The 21,711-nt window shown below is 37.4% G+C and overlaps 1 protein-coding gene across 2 annotated transcripts in view; it reads left to right on the forward strand.

Annotated features, from left to right (window-relative positions):
* Positions 1-1,899: 1,899 nt before the first annotated feature.
* Positions 1,900-21,711, forward strand: part of e(y)3 (PHD finger protein enhancer of yellow 3) — a 66,910-nt gene continuing 47,098 nt past the window's right edge. Inside the window, exons 1-2 of one of the 2 annotated variants that reach the window (XR_014133118.1) lie at positions 1,900-2,226; positions 12,174-17,653. Coding sequence is in view for 1 of the 2 variants with exons in the window: in XM_081772086.1 (XP_081628212.1) it covers positions 12,214-17,653 (5,440 nt within the window). In the remaining variant the exon portion in view is untranslated. The remainder of the gene's footprint in view (positions 2,227-12,173; positions 17,654-21,711) is intronic. The other variant, XM_081772086.1, reaches the window with a different exon arrangement.

Consider the following 21,711-nt stretch of genomic DNA (forward strand, 5'->3'; position numbering starts at 1 on the left):
TGCTGTGTGTTACGTAGTGTTATGTGTTATCTGTTCTTCTATGTGTTCGTAAGCTTATGTGTTATCTCCTATGTTAAAATAGGGGTTGAAAAATATGCTCATAAAAGAGAATGAATTCACCCCTGAAAAAGTGTTCATAAAAGGGTACGAGTTCAATCTGCTCTGCTGTATGTTCGTTATGTTACGTAGTCTGATGTTCTGTTATGTGTTCGTAGGGGTTGAAAAATTCACCCCTAAAATGGAGGTCGTAAAAGGCCGTGGGCTCACGGTGCAAGGTGGTCATTTTCCCAGGGGCTTGTGAGTTGATTAAAACTGGCTCAGGTCTGGCCCAGATCGATCCATTTTCTACTACTACTATATATATATATATATATATATATATATATATATATATATTGTGGTGTTTAATTATTTAGTTAATTGTTTAAGTTAATTAATTGTTAGTTTAAATTAGTTAAGATCGTCATTTTGTGTAATTAGCAACAATAGAATGCATCTATATCAAGGATCTTATAAAATCATATCAGACTTCTCCATTGTACATTTTCAGCACATGTAGCTTCAATAGCGTTCAACACTGTACAACTACACTTCACTGTTAGGTTTAGTGATGATAGTGCATTTTAAATCTGTACACATTTGTATATAGTGCTATTTATAATAAAATATTTTTATGCTGAGTTAGCAATATTGTTTCACCTATGGCAACAATGTTTATGGTTTTCGATAGGGGATTTTGTTCGCATTATATTATGCAACTTTTGTTTTGATTGCTTTAACAGTTTTTAAGATATTTACTTTAAACGTACATAATTCCATGATATAATTCTTTGGATATTCAAATTTTGAATCCCCGTAGCTCCTATCCTTCTGGTCCATAGCACCTTAAATTTTGCTCATGTTCATTTCTCACGATGCTCTATCTGATGTGCTATATGGCAATCAGATTTTAGCGACAACTTGTGGGATCTCCCGTGTCAGCTAATAATGCAGGTAGAGCCTTCAAACAAAAAATTGCATCACCAAATCGTATGTGTAGAATCCATTAAATATAGTGGCGTATCGTGAATATCTCCAACAGGGGTCATCTGCAAAATTTGACATGGAAACAGGGGTTGGTTGTACCTCCATTGAAACAAGCGCACAATGGGAAAAACGTCGAGAGGAAACGCCTTGGCATATTTTCCCTCGTTGGCAGCAACACGGTCGCATTACTAGGTGAAAGTCAGATGGGGCAAGGGTGTTTCCTTTGGACGTTTCTCCCATTGTGCGCTTGTTTCAATGGAGGTACAACCAACCCCTGTTCCCATGTCAAATTTTGCAGATGACCACCGTTGGAGATATTCACGATACGCCACTGGTTTCGTAACTATTTTTTATTGCATTCTTCACATACGATTTGGTAATGCAATTTTTTGTTTGAAGGCTCTACGTGCAGTATTAGCTGCGATATAGGCATGGTACGTTCTTATTGAATCACCCGGTATATAATTTTATTCTTATCCTTAAACAAGGTTTCTAGAATATGAACAACATTCAAAACGGTTTTTATCAACGCAACCCATACTTTGCGTTTTAGTTTGTTTAAACATATCAAATATATTTTGCATTTCAAAACGCTAAGAAATTTTTGCGAAAGTCGGAACGGAATTACGCCCCATGATTATATATTGAAGTGTAAATAAGATGTAGTTTTAGGCTACTTACTATACGGATCCATAGATTGTAAAATGCACAGAAATAATTTGTCAAATCTTTAATTTGCCCATTTCGGACCCTATGCAGAGTCGTTCTGACGCGTGATTAGTGTATACTAAATGGTTTGATTAACATATGTTTCCTGCAGTAGTCAGTCCTTTGGTAAGAGTTAATCATACTTCAAGCATAAAGTGGGGTTCATGTCGACAACAGAGCCCAACCACCCTTGGGGGCTTCTGACCCGTTCTACTACTACTACTACTACTATCTGTATAGTAAAACTGCAGGGTAAAATAATTATGAATGTCTGTTTCTTGCCTCTTTCAGAATTACCTTTCTTGTGATCAAACATTTTATATGTTTATAGTTGGCTCATTGCGTGAGAAAACTGTCATTTTCATTTTCATAATGGAAGAAGAAGAATTGTGACGCCACAGTTGGCACAATAAGGAACGTAATTACGGGAATATGGCGGTTGCTGTATTAAGTTTAAGAATCCACTATTTGGACATTCTTTTCAATTATAAGGTACGAATGTGTTTTTCAAGAATATTTGCTGAGTACTTCACACTATTCGTTAGATATACTATTATTTGACAGGTCTGGATTTAATATTTGCACTTGTTTTCTTAATTTAGCAATTTCAATTTATGCCTAATATTTACGTCAGATATAAAATTTTTAATGAAGTTCTTGTATGTATTTTCTACAATGTTGCACTGCATTGTTGAGAAGTTAGATTTTAGTGAAATTTAATAACTTTGAATTGGCAATACTACCTCGGTTAACGATAGTATCCTAGCTTATATTTTCTACGATTTAATTGTCTGTAGAAGTTAATTATATATATCAAGTTTGCGTATTATCGACTTCTCTCTGAACAAAACAATACCGGTAGTAATAAAATTAGAGTTTACTCGAGCAGATTGTCCTACCAAATAAAAAAAGTTGGACAATGTTTAGCAGAAGAGTTCCAACTATTTTTTCTAACAAATGGTACAATTTCTGAACTTTATGTTCACGTTAGGTTAGTTTAAGGTAGGTTAGGTTATGTTACTTTATGTTAGATTATGTTAGTGTAGGGATCCAGCTTAATTTCCGAACTAATGATGGAATTTCGCTTATTTCTATTAATATTAGGATAGTTTAGGTTAGTGCAGGTTAGTGTAAGTTAGGTTAGATTTCGTTATGTAATGTTAGGTGTAAGTACTTGCATCTTCCATTTCTTCCGTAAATTTTTGTAATTTTTACGTACTTCTGAATTCCGTTTGCTAAATGTTTACCCCTCGTTTTTGCGTATACCCCCCGTCGCTGATGCACCTGTTTCATACAGACGCACCCCTGCACCACCAATCGGGCATCCCTGATGCGGTCTTGCCCTGATTCTATTTGTGTTTATGCTGCTTAGTGGCAACTTAACACAAGTTGGTTCGTGTTTTATGCACTTCAGTTATGCTACACATCCACAATGTATTTATGCTGAGTGATCCTGAAGTCAGTTTGCAAGTAGTAGTGGAGCTACTCATTTAGTGGATGCTCTGCTAAAAGAAACTGGGCAAAACAGTAATATCCTGTCAGTACATAGTATTGCCGAGCAAACTTCAGCCTGTGAAAGCGGGTCAGAGCTCCGGAGGGTACGTTGTTTTTTGTCTTTTGTTCTTGAGAATTGTAACTTTTACTGCGGGAACCGGTTCAGATGTATCGGTTATTTTCACTGCCTTGCCTAAAGTAAAGACTTGCTTTAACGTGTAACAGTTATAACTGTATTTTGGCTTAATCGGACATAGTCTAGCTGATGATCCAAACTAGTTTAATTATTACATTATTTTAAATGAAAGTGTTGTTTTGCTGAGCTAGTAGTTTATATGCTATCTGAGGTGAGCATACTGGGATTAATGATATATTCACTTGTGTTAGGTGCAACTTACTTTATCAGTGTTTTACCGTTTTGTTTATATCAGTACAGCGTCCGGATATACAAGAAGCTGCGTTTCAAAAGGGTACATGTCCATCTGAAGCAGTTTTTCGCAATATGAAAAACTTCTACGGCCGTGATACTACTACATGCATACTATTTTTCATGTGGTAAACTACAGGTACGATAATTTTTCTGGTTGAAACTATTTTATTGGATAGAGAAGCAAACAAATTGTAATATACAAATAAAATATCAATTTGTGATTTTTAATGACATATGTACTATGTTTTTTGTTGTCACCTTCGCATACGCAATGAAAACTACGGTGTAAAAACCACAAACGGATCAGTGCTAAGTGCTCACTAAAAATCATGAATACCAACTGAGTCAGGGCAGGGCGAAGCTGGCAAGACCCGCACAGGGATTCTTCCATAGGGAGGAGACACACAGGGGTATACACGTAAAGAGAATGTCGCAAAAAACGTTTTGCCTTCTTCGTGTGTATATTTTAAAACCTACTGTCGTATATAAGGATAAATTAATAAGTTGCCTCGAATTGGAACATTGCGTTCATATAGCACTTGAGTTCATCATGGTCTCTTTTTGCAGTATTACTTAGTTAGAAGCATACACTTTGGATTACGTGTTGAAACATTATTAAGCATGTCAGAGGTAATATTTCCAAATCTTTTGATTCCTTACACATTGCTCTTGCGGAGAAAGAAACACTATATCTTTCCGTAAATTTTACAAATGTATGCTTACCTAAACTAGGATTTGATCACATTAAGTTTAAGTAGAAATTTAAGTGCAGTCGTTCTTGCTCAGGTTAAGTTTAGGGATTTATAATAATATTCCACTGATTATCTTACCGCTAAAAGATTTGTAGTAGGAAATACATGTGGATACTACTTTTCCAAGGAAGAAGGTAGGACACTTCATAGAGGTTAATGGAGAGGGAGAGTACCAGGTGTCCTTTTTTATTAATAACATAATACAAGTGTTTTTGTTAAAGAAGGAATCATATTTATCTAATTAATAAAAGGAAAGCGACTTAATTTAAATCGTGCAGCTCGATATCATATAATAATAAAAAATATCACTGTTCTGAAAAACCCATGGCTTTTTAAAAAGCCAAGCCTAAGGGGTTTTATTGGACAAAATTAGGTTTTGTTAAATTGGTACGTACATATAAAGCTGTATTCCTATTTAAAGTAACACTATGGCATTCGTGTTCTATTGTATTTGGAATGAAACTAATTCCATTCTCTCTAAACGGAATCCATAAAGACCCATCCAGGTTTCGTGGGGCATATTTTGTACTTTGCATTCAGCGCTTGTACTTCGAGTTGTAGAAAGGAGGAAATAGACAGTTTTGTAGAGTAACAGAGAATAAAAATAGAATCCCCTTTTATACTCAGTATTCAAGTCATCCGTCCTGACTGAAGGTATCGTTAACTTCCATCGAAACATTTTAGTTACCTCATGTCAGGAGCCAGAGATGAAAGAAAGCTGTTTTAGTAACCGTTTTGGTACAAACGCTGTCACGCACACAAATTACTAATTATCCCCTAAAACCTAGGTTACATGCTTGCTTGTAAATGATTTTTGATTGTCTTAATGTCCAAAGGATTAGGATTAGGATTTAGATTTCTGGGCTTTCGGCATCTAAGGCCATTTAGCCCGTCACGTTTTGAGGGATGGCGGCCCTCGGCGAGCACACTATCCGGGGAAAGGGAGGAAAGAAAGGATTGTTGAAGGAAGGAAGCGGCCTGGGACATATAAGTTACCCGGCACTTGCGTGGTGTGAATGAAGAAAGCCCAGGAAAACCTCATTCATTGTGGCTGGCCTGAAAAAGCGGTTTACACTTTTTCGACCGAGTGTCCCCACCGGGAATCGAAGCCGGAACCGCTCTTAATGTCCAGAGGGTATGATGCAGATGTTCGCTCTTTGGGGCTTGAAATAAAGCTGCACGTTTGGGGGTTGCGTAGAAATATTTCTATCTTTGCGTAGCAAAAATTGAAGGAAAAGAAAGTTCATGAGTATTTCTAAGTCCATAGTTCATGAGTATATATTAAGAAATAAACGTTATAGCATATCCCCGTCTTCTCTTCACATTCCACTCTTTACATTCAGAAAACTTTATATAATTTAGTTTTAAGGGAAACAAGGGTAGTGAGTGTTGGTTTAGCTGCTGTTACGTGGATTTGTTGCATTTTTATTAGCGAATGATAATGGGATGGTGTAATTTGAGTAATTTGCGTGGTATGTTAGAAGGATGAAACTGTTGTTATTGGGTTCGATTCTTCCATAGTAGCCTATCTCATTTGTATCGTCAAATAGGATTGAGAAATATTTTTACCCACGTAATTATTCTAGGTATTGCAATGAAACTTCGCATATGCATTACGTATAGGCCATAGTATTTTTTAAGGTAGATTATGTTCGGGTACCTGTAGCCGGCTTGCTTTAGAGAGCCCAAAACTTAACAAAAGAGATTCTTTGGAAGGATTATTTATTTATTTATTCATTCAATTTTACCCCAGTTTCCCTTCTCTAGTACATCACACACACATGCACATGCTACCATTTGAAAGCTTGTTTCGTTCTGAAGTAAATATCGTATAAACCATAATACTCAGATGAATAGTGATGAAGCAATTGGTACTCAATTGAAAGTCAAACTTTTCCTCTAAAAATGCAGGAATTTTGAAAGGGTGAAGCTAGCAAAGGAAGATGGTTTAATGCACACAATTGTAACTCCCAGATTTGATAGGGATAGTTAACTTGACGTTTTATTCATTTGCATTTTAGCAGTATGTCGTGCGGTCTCCTACAGAGCGGGCTCAGTTAAGAAAAATGGCACAAAAATAGTAGTATGTTGCGACAAGCGGTTTTCTGCAATCGATTTTAGGTATCGAGAGAGCATTCAATCACAATCCGCAACACTCCACCAAAACCAGAATTGGTTGAAGTTCAATTTCCGGTTTCAATACTGATTCCCATAGAGCAAAAACAACAAGAGGTATCGAGACCAGAGTGGAAAATGATCATGATTTAAAAAAAAATTTTTTTTTGATGATTTTTTTGGATTTAAATCGATTTTTTTTTATTTAAATCAAATCTTTCTCCTCGTATAATACAAGTCGCGAACTGAAGAAAAAGCATTACATAATTTCGGAGAGGGGATACGCCCTATTATCTGGGAACAAATATATAAACGCGCAAAGAAAAGAATCTTCTTCTTAAATGTCGATGGTGATTTCCCCGTTGAAATAGTTAACGATTTACGATATAAAAAACCCTATGTTACGAAGAGAAGAAAACAGGATTGCCCTGTTACCCGTTCAAAACGGGATTTTCCCTAATCATCCTCTGCATGACACTTGTTTTCATACTATGCTGTACATATTGTACATTTGAGTCTCATTGTATTATGATTATCATCTTCCATAATCGAAATAACAGAACAGAAACGGGACTTTACTTTAAATTCATAATTAATTTTCACTTTCAATTAATTCGGAATTTGATTTAAATCAACGATTTTTATTAAAAAAATCAAGTGGTTTGAAATCAATCCAACCTGATCGAGACGCAATATTTTGCAATCGAGTTAGCTTTCCAAGAGTAGGTTCTGTCTCCTCTTTAAATCATCTATTCAATCCGGGAACAGTTCAGATTACTGTTTCCAGTCTCAACTTCCATCGCCATAGAACAATAAAGTAAGATTTAACGAGTAATGGCCTTTCATGTGGATTCGGCGTCCAAGGATATGGTTCGGATCTTTTATATTATTAAACCTTTTAAATTATGGCCTTTTTGAGGTATTTTATAGACTTTCACTCAATCAGCTATTGCGTCAAGACTATTTATCGTAGGATCATGGTTCATACCTCGTTTTGTTTCTAATAAACCAGTTTCTAAGTGCATCCACCAAATTTCCATAATGTGTACCAAATGCGGTAAATTCCCGCTCAAAGTGGGAAAAAGGGATTTTCTGAAAAAGAATCCCTTTTTTTAATCGCGAATATCTTCCATTTGGTACAGGACACGATCATTCGAATGCTACTAAAAAGTTGCTTCATTGTGAAAAGAATGAGATACAAAGAGTGGTCCTGGGATGCATAGTTTTGATGCTACAGCCGATTTACAATACAATCCGTTGATAGTAAATTTTTAGTCAATTTCTATACTATCAGCTTTATCATCAAGACTGTTCATTGTGGGAACATAAATTGTACATCGTTCTCTTCGGCGTAAAGCAGCCTTTCAAACGGTACTACTTGCATGTGTGTTTTGTGTACCATAGTGGAGAAAATTCCCGAAAAAGTGAAATTTTTTAGAAAAATTCCCTTTTTCCCAATTTTGGGTCCCTCTAGTGGGCCCCTGTGTTAACGCACAGAGCCCCAAAGAATCTCAAGCATCCTACATACCATATGTAATAACTGTATGAAGTTTCAATGTTATATGTTCAAAACTAAGGGAGTGAAAATTTTTTACCCCATGTGCAAACAATAGCAACTTTTCCCTATGTGAGAAAAGGAAAACCGATTTTTATATAAAAAATTCCTGACTCATCCCTAATTATCGTAGAAACATGATTGGCGGAAGGTATCTTTTCCAACGGTACCACTTGCATGTCTCTATCATGTACCACAGTGGGAAAAATGCCCGAAAAAGGGAAATTTTTGAGAAAAATCCCTTTCCCCTTTTCGGGAATTGCGGAAATATTTTCCCTCTATTAGTTTTAAACATATAACATTGAAATTTCGTACATTTATTACATATAGTATGTAGTATGTTTGAGATTTTTTGGGCGCTCTGTGCGTTAACACGGACCGGCCAGAGGGCCACAAAATCGGGGAAAAGGGGATTTTTTCTCAAAAATTTCCGTTTTTCGGAAATTTTCTCTCCTATGGTACACGAAACAGACATGCGAGTAGTATTGTTTGAAAGGCTGGTTCATGGCAAAGAAACCGAGGTACGTATCATGATTTTAGGATAAATAATAATGTCAGGGATTTTTTGAAAAACCTTCTAAAATTGACGCTTTTTTAAAACCCATCGTCCATGTTTGTGACGTCCCTGCCCCCATGCAGAGCACGCGAGACAGCAAAATGCCCATAAAATATGTTCTATGATGCTTCCATGCTTGAATGAATGCAAAAAACCTGGTCTAAAAAACTTTACTAGAGACTTATAAGAAGCTAATTCCGAAGGTCGACGCCACGGTAACTATAGTTGCCATATAATTTAAAAGAGTAGTTATATATGTATTACATTGGAGCCAGTAGTTGCATATGTATTACTTCAAGTTCGAAAGTCTACTATAGTTTAACACTTTTAAACTAAACTCACTTGTTTAAGACTTCTGTACATGATCTCCGTGCAGTTGCACATTTCTTCCACGTTTTCTGACGTGTCGAAGGCCGTCATTGCAGATTGTATGGAAACCCACTGTTTCACCTTCATTGTGACGTTATCTTGTTGTCAATACTGCGACCCCGAATATTGTGAATTATTTCATTTGTGGATTGGGAAGAAGTCGCTTGGTGCCAGATAAGGAGAATAGAGTGGGTTCATCAATATTTCAAAGCACATTTAGTAGCTTCCACTGACACTACTTGGGATACATGAGCAAGCATATTGTCTCCAAGGAAAAGGATCTCTTTTTAACTTTCTCAGAAGTTAGTATGTACCAATGATAGTACCACTTTTCTGAAAGTAGGCTGTAGGGATGACCCCAGACAGTTGCAAAGCACCGAGAGCATGACTTTATCGGCAGACGTTTGCATCTTTGCCGTTTTGGGGGAGATAAGGAGGATTACTCCCACTCCTTACACATCTTGTTATCTCGTTTGTTTCAAGATCCTATTGATACATCCAACATAGTTATTAGATTTAAAATGAAAAGAAGAAAAACTCTAAAAGATTCGATATATCACACCGTTTGTCTCCGAAGCGAAGTCAGCAAACACGAAACCTAACATGTTTTCACCTTAGACATTGCAGTTCTTCATGAATTGTTTTCCACGTACCACCATTGTTGAGTACGCTTTACTGCATACTGTTATAAATGGTTATTTGTGTTGAGATTCAGCTGTTCGATTTTCCTTATTGTGGCTGCTTCGTCCGTGATTGATGGATGTTATGTCTTAGCTCATCTGTAAGCGACTTGTGACCAATTCGGAAATTCCTCTTCCACCTCACGGCCAAGGTTGTTGAAAATTTTTTTCAAAGCCAAAAAAATATATTTCAAAATTTGAATTGAAATGATACCCGTAATGTAATCATAGGGGGCTCGGTGGTAGAGCGCTTACTTCTAGTGCTTGCGGTCTCTAGTTCGATCCCCAACCAAATAAGTTTGTGGTGGACAACATCGTGTCCGTGGGTTTTCTCGAAGTACTCCCGTGTTTTCCCCACATTCTCATTTCACCAATTCTTCCATCAGTGGCGTAGCACATTTTTGCGCCCCCCCCTTCCGTAAAGTATAGAGAAGGGGCCCTAGTTGTAAAGCCGATAGAAGTAAGATTGAAGTTCTACTTCTTTAAATCTTTATTCATCGGAAGACTTCGGGGCCCCCTATACGTCAGGGCCCCCCGCACTGCGGAGGTTGCGGGGGCAGCTGCTACGCCACTGTCTTCCATGATCATTCACTTACCTTAATTGTCGTCTCGGCATAATCGTGGTATGTTAAACTGAAAGACTTCATTTCATTTTCATTTCCTAATCATAATTCAGGGGAATACTTATTTCATCAGGTGTTAGTTACTCTGTGTATATTTTTTAAATTCATTATTTCTCTTGCATTTCCTGTTAGTGGTTTCAAAGATCCTCGTGGGTCAGTTTTATCATGGCGCAAGTCGCATGACTAGGTAGTTCAAAATGGAGGTGAATTAAGTGTAATTTCCTTTTACTTGTGATAACTCGCAAGCTAAAAATTGTTCATGAATAATTAGCTGAAATGTGCGTTCTTCACATGTGGAGAATAGGTTTGTGGAAAGTATATGATCCCTCTTTCCCTTCTTAGGATTCGTATTTCAGTGAAGGTGTGATGAACATCCGTAATGTCAAACCTGACCAATGAGGGATGAACTTGGACTTAAACGGCATCGTGAGTGCCACTGTTCATCTCAGCCACTCCTAAAACTGTTTATTGAACACTAGCGGTGGTTTTAAATTATTTCTAGTCTCTTCTCACCCCTCCACCAATGCCGATAGTGTGATGAAACTTAAAATACATCATGGTCCATGTATCAAAAATTGTTGATTTCTGTGCAGCTTTCTAGGAAGAGTTGGTTGTAAACATATTTACATTTTATTTTTATTTATGTAGGGCCGCGGTGGCTCAGTGGTAGAGCGTTCACCTCTGGTGCTTGGGGTCTCGGGTTCGATCCCAGCCCCCACCAAGTAAACTTTGTGGTGGACAAACACCGTGTGCGTGGATTTTTGGGGGTTCTCCCGTTTCCTCCTACTTTCTTCATTCCACCATTTCATTCATTACTCATCATCACTGTCTCCTTTAGCCTAACCGGCATAACTGTGGGACATAAAACCCAAAGATTTCATTTCATTCATTTTTTTTTTCTCTAAGATCGGCCATATAGCAATTATACAGCATGGGCAGTTAGATGATCGACATACATTGACAGCAAAGTGATATGTTACTTATTGCTTTCCGAGTGTCTTTGAAGCTTGAAGATCAGTCCACCGAAAGTCTTCACTGTCTGACTTCCTTTTTAATAGCGAATACTTTGGAGTTTGTACAGGAAAGTGGAGTTCGTATTCTACCGCATCCGGCTTATTCTCCAGATTTAGTTCCGTGTTACTTTGCTTTCTATACAAAACTCATGAAAAAGTTTCGAGGACGCCGCTTTCAAACAAGTGAAGAGGCTATGACAGCGTATCATAATGAATTTTTCATATCCTAAAAAAATATTTTTTTAAAAATATTTGACGACGTGGTTTTTAAGAATGCAAAAGTGTATTTATGCTTGTGGGGGCTATTTTGAGAATTTGTAGAAGGTTTAATGTAAATAAATTGGTTTTCCAATGCGTATCTAAAAACTTTCGTCATGTCCCTCATAACTTGATCAATATTTCGATTGTTTCCCATACCTTGACCTTATACTAAATAGTAAAAATAAAAATCAGTGGGGAAAAAAAAAGCAAAAGGAAAGGAGGAGGAAATTATACCAATGCCAGTTACTCACACTGACCTTAAGTAGAATATTCTATCCTGGGGAAAGCGACAAGAAAATGGTCGAAGTTTTGATTAAGTTATTTATTAATCACGCAAAAATCCAGGTAACAAGTTTTATTATTCACATAATATTGGCAAGTTCAAGTTTCTGTAAATTCAGTGGAAGGTGTACGGTTTTTATATTAGCACAGTGTTTGAGCTTAGAGGTTGATTAGTAAACACTGATAAGCTCTTAAAAAGATACATACGCTTTACATGGTTTATTAATGCTATTAAAAAAATATAAAAAGTTAGTTGATAAACGTATATCAAACTCATATGTATATAACTCGTTTTCTTTTTATTTTTAGTGTGCTAATTATTAGCTGAAATCGCAACTGCCTCAAAATAATGGAATCAAGTAATGCCTCCGCATCTGGTGTAAAAGACGAGAAAGAAGGTGAAGTTTCTTCTTCGTGTGATAGTCGTCAGCCTGAATCTCAGAATGTGTCTAGAGACAGCGAACCCTGTAGTTCCAATGAACCTGACGCTACTACTGCCGCAGTTCGCATGGAGATCGAGGAAAGTAAAGAAGTATCTTATCCTTCGTCTCCCGACACATCCAATGCAGGTGTCACCGGAAGTAATCGAGAAGAAGGAACAAGTGAAAGTCAGCAAGATAGAATTGTAAGTCCGTCTAATAACGAGTCAACAGAAAACGAATCAGATACATTACAAGAGGTTAATGTGAACGATACAATGGACGAAGTAGAAGGTACATGCAGCAACGAGAAGGAGGCGGAAGAGGAGCTGTCGTCGACAACGGAAGGGACGAAAGAGACCGCTGAAAGTGAAAATGTAACCGAAAGCACTAGCAGTGGTACTGAATCGGCAGGTCAGGAAAGCATCTCTGATGGTACGGAAAGTGTTGAAATAAGTAATTCGGGAAATGATGCAGATATTTCAGTTACTGTTCCCGCGAGTGACGTAGTGAGAGAAGATAAGCCAGACAGTACGACTGTCGAATCATCTGAAGCTGTAAATAAGAATAAAAGTGTGGAAGAAGGAGAAACGTCAGGTGTTTCAACAACTGCTGATGATAGATCCGTTTCGCCAAATAGATCGCAAGTGTCGGAGACTGATAACCATACAAGTGATTCGCGGTTGAATTCTAGCGAGTCCGAGTCAACTTCAGAACCTATAGTGAATCAATTAGATACTTCAGGCAGTGTTTCAACGTCTGTAGAAAATAAGGCTGATCTTAAAGGTAAAACTGTTGTGTCTGTGAGTGTAAGTGAAGAGAACAACGTTCCATCAACTTCTAGTGGACAGAGTGTGAAAGAGCCATGCGAGAGTACAGGGAAACAGCATATATCTGTATCCGACGGGGAGGTGTCATCCAAGAGTACGGTATCTGAGAGTTCCCAACATTTGGATCATCCTGAAGTTAAGGAAGTAGCCGAAGTAGTGGAGAAGGACGTTAGTAGTGTTACATCTTCCGGTGCAAAAAGGCCAAAGCCTGCTTTAAACAATGAAGGTACTGCGAGTAATGTTACGTCAACTAGCACAAAATTCCATATGAGAGGAACAAGCATACCATCTGTTTCCAAGACTGAAAGAGCAGCATCGTCTGAAGTTCAACAAAGAACCGTCTCTCAGGGAGATTTGTCACCATCAGGTTGTGGAGAACCGCTTTCTTCAGAGGTGTTTACGAGTGAGGCAAGTAGTTCTTCGAAAGACGCAAAAGAAAAAGGACCTAAATCATTAGATAGTTACGTAAGTACTTCCGACAATCAGCAATTGGAAAACCGAAATAGAACAACTTCAGGAAATGAACAGAGTGTGTGCAGAGATTTTGAAATATCTGGCAGTAGTAATGCTTCCAGTGACATTCCTATCTCCGGTGTAAGCGAGATAAAAAGTAATACTTCTTCAGAGGAAAATAATCGGGAAGTGTCTGTTGATTCTTTAAGTGATCAGGCAAAGGGACACGGGTCTAAGGAAGATATGAAATCTTGCACCAGTTCCGGTATGTCAGCACAGTCTTCACTTTCCTCTGGAATGAAAGCAGACACTAAAGGAAGTCCTTTAAAAGTTGATGAATTTGAAGAGAGTGGTGGAGATACCAGTGTTTCGTCCACAGCCTTCAAACGATCTAAGGAATTAATTATGAAACGTTCAGCTACTGACCGTCATGAGGGTAATTCCATGGAAAGTAATGCTAGTAGTAGCACAGAAACAAGGAAAATTCAAAAAGTTTTTGAAGGTGATAGCAGTGTTGTTACGTCGTCAGCAGGAAAGGAGTCTACAAAAGTGTCTGTTGGTAATACAATAAGTAATGTTACATCTTCAAGTGTAAAGACTAAAACTATGTCATCAGGGAGCAGCCATCAGTCAACAAGTCCAGGGCCTTCTTGCATAGCAGAACAAAAGACAGGAGTTTCGTCGTCAGATGGAGGAAGAAAGACATCAGATGCGAATGAACAATCTTTAAATATTTCATCGTCAATGCCAATAACTGATAAACAGAAATCTGTTAGTAGTAAAAGTAGTACAGGTGTATCGCCTGTAACAGGTGAAACAAGGAAACCAAAGGAGGTTAGTTCAACTTCTGGCGGAGAGAGCAAAATCGATGAGCTTCCCAAAGATACTGAACTCGGTGACACAAATAATGAGAAAGAAAGTGGTACTGTTACATCTAGTAGTGAGAAGCAAAAACAAGTAATGAAGTCCAGGGTGTCAAAAACAAGTGAGTCGGATGTTAGCTGTAGTAAAGATACATCAAAGACAACAGTGTCATTGAGTAGCGCAGGTAATGCAAGAGTTGAAGATAACCAAGCAAAAGAAAGTGAACAGGTAGATAGTGCAGTTAATTCAACAGAACCTGTCAAAATATCGATGATATCTAACGAAGAACCCGAAAAGAGTGAAGAGGCAAATGATAACATTGGAATGCCTACCGATGATCGTGTTGCTGCAGAGATGTCTAGTTGCAGTACTGAAAATGATAATATTACTTCGTCTGTATCAAAGTCTACGACTTCACATGATTTCACGAAGGGAAATTTAGAATATACTGAAACAGCTGCTGAAGACACGGACGTTGATCGAAGTGAAAATGAAGAAAAGTCAGATGAAACAAGAAATACCGTTAAACAAACTGAACAAGCTGCAACAGCACAGAATGAAGGTGTGACGGCACAGACTGAGGAAGCTGCGAGAGCAGGAGAAGTTCAGTCTGTCTCCAATAAAAAAGACCAAAGTACTGCAGAAGCAGCCGGAGAATGCTCTCAAGACTTAACCAAAGGTGAAAATCTTCGACAGTCAGATAAAGAGAAGGATGAACATAAACCACAAGTGTCTTCATCCCGCGAAAATATTCGTAAAACAAGCGATCAAAATACAGACGAGGGAATGGTAGGAGATGGTAAAGAAGAAATTCAAGAAAAGTCTGCTTCGGAAGGGGTAGATGTTGAGAAACCAAGCGATCAAAATACGGAAGTGGGCATGGTAATAGATAGTAAAGAAAAAGTCCAAGAAAAATCTGCTTCAGAAGGGATAAATGTTTTGAAAACAAGCGATCAAAATACGGAAGAGGGAATGGTAATAGATAGTAAAGAAGAAACTGAAGAAAAATCTGCTTCGGAAGGGATAAATGGGGTGAAAAACGATCAAAATATGAAAGAGGGAATGGTAGTAGATAGTAAAGAAGAAAAATCTTCGAAAGGGATAAATGTTCAGAAAAGAAACGATCAAAATAAAAAAGAGGGAATAGATAGTAAAGAAGAAATTGAAGAAAAATCTGCTTCGGAAGAGACAAATATTCAGAAAAGAAATGATCAAAATAAGGAAGAGGGAGTGGTAGCAGATGGTCAAGAAGAAATTCGGGAAAAATCTGCTTCGGGAGAGAGCAGTGTTCAGAAAACAAGCGATCAAAGTACGGAAGAGAAAATGGTAGCAGATCGTAAAGAAGAAATTCAAGAAAAATCAGCTTCGGAATCGAAAAAGTTGAGTGATAATCATGAGTGCGAAGAAGCGAAGCCATCGTTAAGTAGCAATTCTCAGACTGTGACCCAAGATCCTGAAACAGCCGGTAAAGCAGTAGCATTAAGTGGTACGAGCGTAAAAAGTAGCATAAAAGATGACGAGAAAGATGATAAAGGAGATAAACCTAAATTTCCGAAATCTAGTAATAATATTGGAAGTTTGGATCATAAAACTAGTAAAACAATACACGAAAAAGTAGCAGTCGCGAAAGCAGGTAACATGGATGTTGCCGTTTCAGAGTCATTCGATAGTACGAGTAAAGATCGTTCCTCTGAGTCTAATATACTACAAAGTGAAGAGTGTGAGGAACATCTTAATACTGGTGAAAGAGAAGATAATTTGGAAAGACAAGAACTAAAGGAAGAGTTAGGACCTGACAAAATATCTGAAACACAGATGAAACTGCAAACTTCAGACGTACCAAGTGACAAAGGTGATCCAGATGCAAACAAGGAAACAAAACCGAAAAAGAAGAAATCTCAAGATAAGCAGGAAATATCCGAGAAGATTGTCGAAAAGAATGAAAGACTAGAGAAGGCCGCTAGCTTTGAAAGTTCTAAACCTGATGTTCACGTTACGGATACCAAAAGCAATAAAACAAGTACTGTTCAAGCTGGTGGTGAAGAAGGCACAAATTTAGAGTCTGACATTGTTTCGGTTGAGCAAGTGCAAGTAGCTGATAAGGCAAATAGAAAAGACGAACAGGAAATTAAACAGACTGAAATACCTATTTCTGCTAATACAAGTTCTGAAGCAGTGGTGGAAGAATCACATTCTGTTTTGTCAGATATAGTTCAAAGAGTTGCTGTTCATGAAGAACCCAATATTAATCAAAGTACTGTAGGAGCATCTGATGAGGCAGCTAAAGTAGAAAAGAAAGTAGAACTTGTGGTAAATACTTCGTCTGAGTCACGAGATAGTCCTGCTAAAACAGAAGCCATTAATATTGAAGCAAAGGCACTAAATGTCGAGGAAAGTGACAAGCTTGAAGTGAATGTTAATTCAAAAATAGAAAGAGAAAAGTTATCTAATATATTGAGAGCTGCATTAGAACAGCCTTCTGAATCTAAACAAGCATGTGTCGAATCACAGAATGCTTATTTGAAATCTTCAAGAGAGAAGGCACACGTCAAAGCAAAGAACGACGGACAAGATGAAAAATTAGGTGAAAGAAGTGGTGCTGAATCAAACGACCACGTGGTTGAGAAGAATGATACAGGGAACGCAGTAAAATCCCCAGAACTTACATCGAAGCCTCAGATGGATATTCAGACAGACGTGAAGCAGTCGGAAGCTAACGATACTCATGTGCTTCCTAGTGTAGTAGGAACCCCGGAAAAAGTTGAAAACGGTAAACCGACTACGAAACTTTCTGTTGCTAAGCTGAAGTCTGTCAGGTTACCTTTAAAGCGATCTCGAGATTCTTCGTCTCTGGAGGACGAAATTCAAGTGCAACCTCCAGCAAAGGTAGCAAATTATGAAACACCAGAGCCTGCTACAACATCTAAGGAAACCACGAAACCATTTGATTCTAAAAGCGCTCCGTTTGATGTTGATTATGATGAATTGATACAAGTGAAACCAATCAAGTCCGAGCCAGAGAAAGTGGAGATAGAAGACGTGAAACCTGAAATCAAAATAGAGACTGATGCTGCACCACAGGAAGTTGTGAAGCGTAGGAGAGGACGTAGAAGAAAAGGAGAGGGACCACCACCACCGTCGCCAGAAGTGCTTAGAGCGAAGCGACCGAGGAAAGCAAAAGAGAAAACAGAGGAAGAAAAGCAAGAAAAGAAACCCGGGAAGAGTAAGTACTAGAATAATCTTGATTTTTTTACAAAATACGTTTGTATGAATTATAACTCATTGATTCCTTTGAGGAATTGTTTTAATTCATTGACTTCTTTCCGATGATGCATTGTAAAGTGATTTAGGCATACAGTTGAAGTCTTAATAGACAACAGTCAGCAATGATGAAAGTAGTAGTAAATTTTTACAGAGGGGCTGAGTGGTAGAGTTCGTGTCTGTGGTTCAAGAGGACCCTGGTTCGATCACAGAGCATGTAGGTTTGTGGTGCACAGTGTCGTGTTGTTTTCCTTTTCAGGATTTCCTATTTTTTTAGTCATCATTCATTTCCATTAACGTACAAGGAATAAACACAGCGAAAAAAGTTCTCAGTTTTATTTTGGATAATTTCTTAGCATTAACATTTAAAAACATACGTTCCCTGAAAATTTTACTATAGAGCTAGTAAGTAAAGAGCATGAAATGACAGTAAATGGATTCAAACTATTCAGAAGTGCCCCATTCCTACTACATATAAAAAGCGGAGATAAAAAAAAAAAATGTTATTCTTTACTTAGCTTTCTGTTTGTAGTGTAGACTTGTGTGTGACATTGATGTTTTCTCACGTGATCATTATATAGTTTTCGTTTAATCGTATAACATATTTTCACGAATGTTCTTTCAGTAGAATATATATATATATGAATTAAGTTACCAATTCGTGTAGAGATCAAACATCGATCAGATTCATAGCTTTTGTTTCTGTGATATAAAAAGCATACCTTCAAAACTGCTGGAAGATGTAAACCTCCAGTTAAAAAAGTGGTAATAGTGATAGTGCTAAGCAAACTTCGCACAGTCATTACAATTAATTTAGTGACGTTATGTCTTACAATTCATTCCAAGTAATAACTTCAAAAATATGTGGACGTAAATGAAGCATAACATACATATAATGCTGCTTGTAGAAGTGCCTTAATTTGTTTGTATTAAGATTGCTACGTAGGAATGACCTCTGTTTGAAGTTATTTGTAGTAAGCGTCATAAAATAGTATGAGGTATCTGGTGGTATAACATTCAGGAGCAAGAATGATAGAATCAAAGAGAAATATTGATAGAAGCTGATGAAATTCATTCTTCAGGATACAACGTGGTTAAATTCATAAGTAGTTGTTATTTTATCAGTATGAAGCATTTTCTGAAGTATCCTACCCAAAAAGGTCGAAACCTTCGGGGAATGGAAAATACAAATATAATTACGAAGAAAGATTTAAGTTCTTGATCTTCGGCACAGAAGTTCCTGGTGGTGGATGCATATGTGGTTCTTATTCTACTTTAAACTGCAGACTACGTGTCAAGTAGCTTCGATGCTGAAAAGAGATATTACGTTCCAAAATTAAGAAAGAAAGATTTAGACTATATTATTCCCATGATGTGTTAGAATCTTATTATTTTAATGTTTCTTGCACTTGTCTTATAAACAAATAGAACCTACAGGAGATAATGTACGATTACGTGCGCTAAGCACTATCGTTCTAATCATCATTCAGCAGCTAGAGTCCTACGCCAGCCCCATATTGTTTTGTATAATTTTTTACAGAAGGACAAAAAAGGTGTGCTACAGTACTGTGTATTCACTCTCTAACCTATGGTGATTTTGAAATAATTTTATGTGTAGCAGAAACTCAGAGATCAGTTCACCCATTAGAAAATTAGTACAAAAAAAATAATATTTAATAATTTTTCGTTTGCTAAGACTTTTTCCATAATTTGGAAATAATGTTTGTATGAAATGAAAAGTATTTTAGTATATCACTATACGTTTAGTGTTATTCTGCATTAAAACTTAACATACATTTCAAGAAGTGCACGTAATGTAATAACTTACCTGTATTATTCCGTAATATCTTCTCAGGTCAGCAATCGTTTAATTAGTTTGGCATAGCTTACCATTCTTCCCCATCCTGAACAAGACTTCATTCCCTGTACTTTTTTTTTTACCTAATTGTGTATTATTTAGTCCGTATATTTCAGTCGAGGACTTCCTATAGATATTTTTTCCTTTTGCCGTTCCGTCCGTAGCTATTAGTGTCATTTCTCCATGTCTCATAATGTCTCCAATCATCCTCTCTCTTCTTTCGAGAACTCTTCTGTGATTGTGTGGTTAGCGTATGGGCTTTTGGCGCGAGAGACTCGGATTCAATTTCCAATGAGAGTTCATGTGGTTCGGTTCACACGTGTAGATTCACCTGTTATATAGCCTCGGTACTGAATGGAATGCTAAACTTCAAATCAAGCTCCTTCTCGAAATATTTTTCAGTATACTCGTTTCCCCTCCTACATATCCAATTCTTTCATTTGATAGCGTATCCACCCATCTAGTTTTCGACAATTCCTATAACACTATGTCTCGAAAGCTTCCGTTCTTTTTCCCTCTTCTAGAGTCCATCCCTCACATCCATGCAATTCTACACTCCGTACACATACTTTCACACACAGGCTTTTCTTCAGTTCCATGTCAGTGTTTACTGTTAGAAGCTTCAGTTTTTCTTCAGATGGCTTCTTCACCTGAACTATTCTGGCTTTTAAACCTTGTTTACGCCAATTATTGCTTGTTACTTTACTTTCAGATAATCTGTTTTGATATTCCTTTTTCTTGTTTCGGTTTAGTGTACATCTCATTTCATATTCACATTACTGCATTTTCTGTTAATATCACAGCATAATACATGTTGATCATTGTATCAGGCGTAGTGTTGTAAAATTTCCGGAAATTTTGAACCTGTTGGTAAAAAACCGTTTTTCCCCGGTTTCGGTCCGTAAAATTTGGAAAAATTGGGAAAATAAAAAATCTTTGTTATAGGTCACTTTTACTAGTAATGGGACCGTTTTTCTTCGAACGTGTGAAAAATGCAAGTTGAGAAATTTCAATATTCCGAATATTTAAAAAGAAGCATTCGAAAATAAAACTGTTGTATAATTATTCTTGAATATTGATAGTCTGCACTCATTTCCTTTATGAGCAAACTTTAAAGGAGTGGTGCACATATATTTGTTGCTACACATTTTCCCTATTCTAATACAAGAAACATAAGCACTCAATAAATTAACTGTAAACTAGTAAATATAAAATAGTTTTCATTTTAAAAGCATAACGTAGTAAAACATTCGAAAATTTCAATTTTCCCCAAATTTTCCGTTTTTTCCATGCTCGGTAAAAAAATTTTTTACCCAAAATTTCCGTCCACCCCCCTCAGGTCTTCACAACACTAATCAGGCGACTTCTTTATGACATACTATGAAGTTGAATTTGAATCCATTAGCCAGCTTGAAATGGATACTATCTATCGTCTAAAAGTCATTTCAAACAGATCAGACATTTTCCCGACTCGAAAACTATGAATTCTACAGAAGTCACAGTTGTTTTTGACATTTTTCACCTCTCCCACCCCACCCTCTGTAAATGGGATGAACTTGGACTTAAACGGCATTGGACGCGTCACTATTCATTTCAGCGAACTATGGATTCGATACTAATAGCGGTCATTTTCAATTTTTACGTGTCACAATCCCCCCGCCCCGCGCCTTGGGTGCTAATGGGGGTAGAACTTGAGCTTAAATGGCATCTGGAGTGTCATTCTTTGTGTAAGCGACCCTGAAAACTGTAGATTCGACACTGGTATCGGTTGTTTATCATTTTTATGTCAGCCCTACTATTCCCTTTAGGAGTGCTCAGGGTGTCTTGCCTTTACTTGAGGTTACTGCCACCAGTTAACTTAGCGACGCTGAAAACTGATGCTTCGACACTAAAATCGGTCGTTTTCGATATTTTTACTTGTCATTATTTTGTCCCCGCAGGTGCTAATGGGGGCTTAAATCGAAAGTGTCACTCTTTATCTAAACGATCGTGAAAACGATGGATTCGGCACTAATATCGGTCGTTTTTGATCCTTTTGTCTTCTCTGCCCCTTCAGGGCACTCTTACCCCAATTGGGAGCTGATTTTGAACTTACAGGACATCAAAACTGTCACCAATAAACTTAGGGACCCCGAAAACTGTGGATTCGACACTGATTTAGA

The sequence above is a fragment of the Thermobia domestica genome, chromosome 9, assembly GCF_964235325.1.
Source record: "Thermobia domestica chromosome 9, izTheDome1.hap1.1, whole genome shotgun sequence".
Classification (NCBI taxonomy): Eukaryota; Metazoa; Arthropoda; class Insecta; order Zygentoma; family Lepismatidae; genus Thermobia; species Thermobia domestica.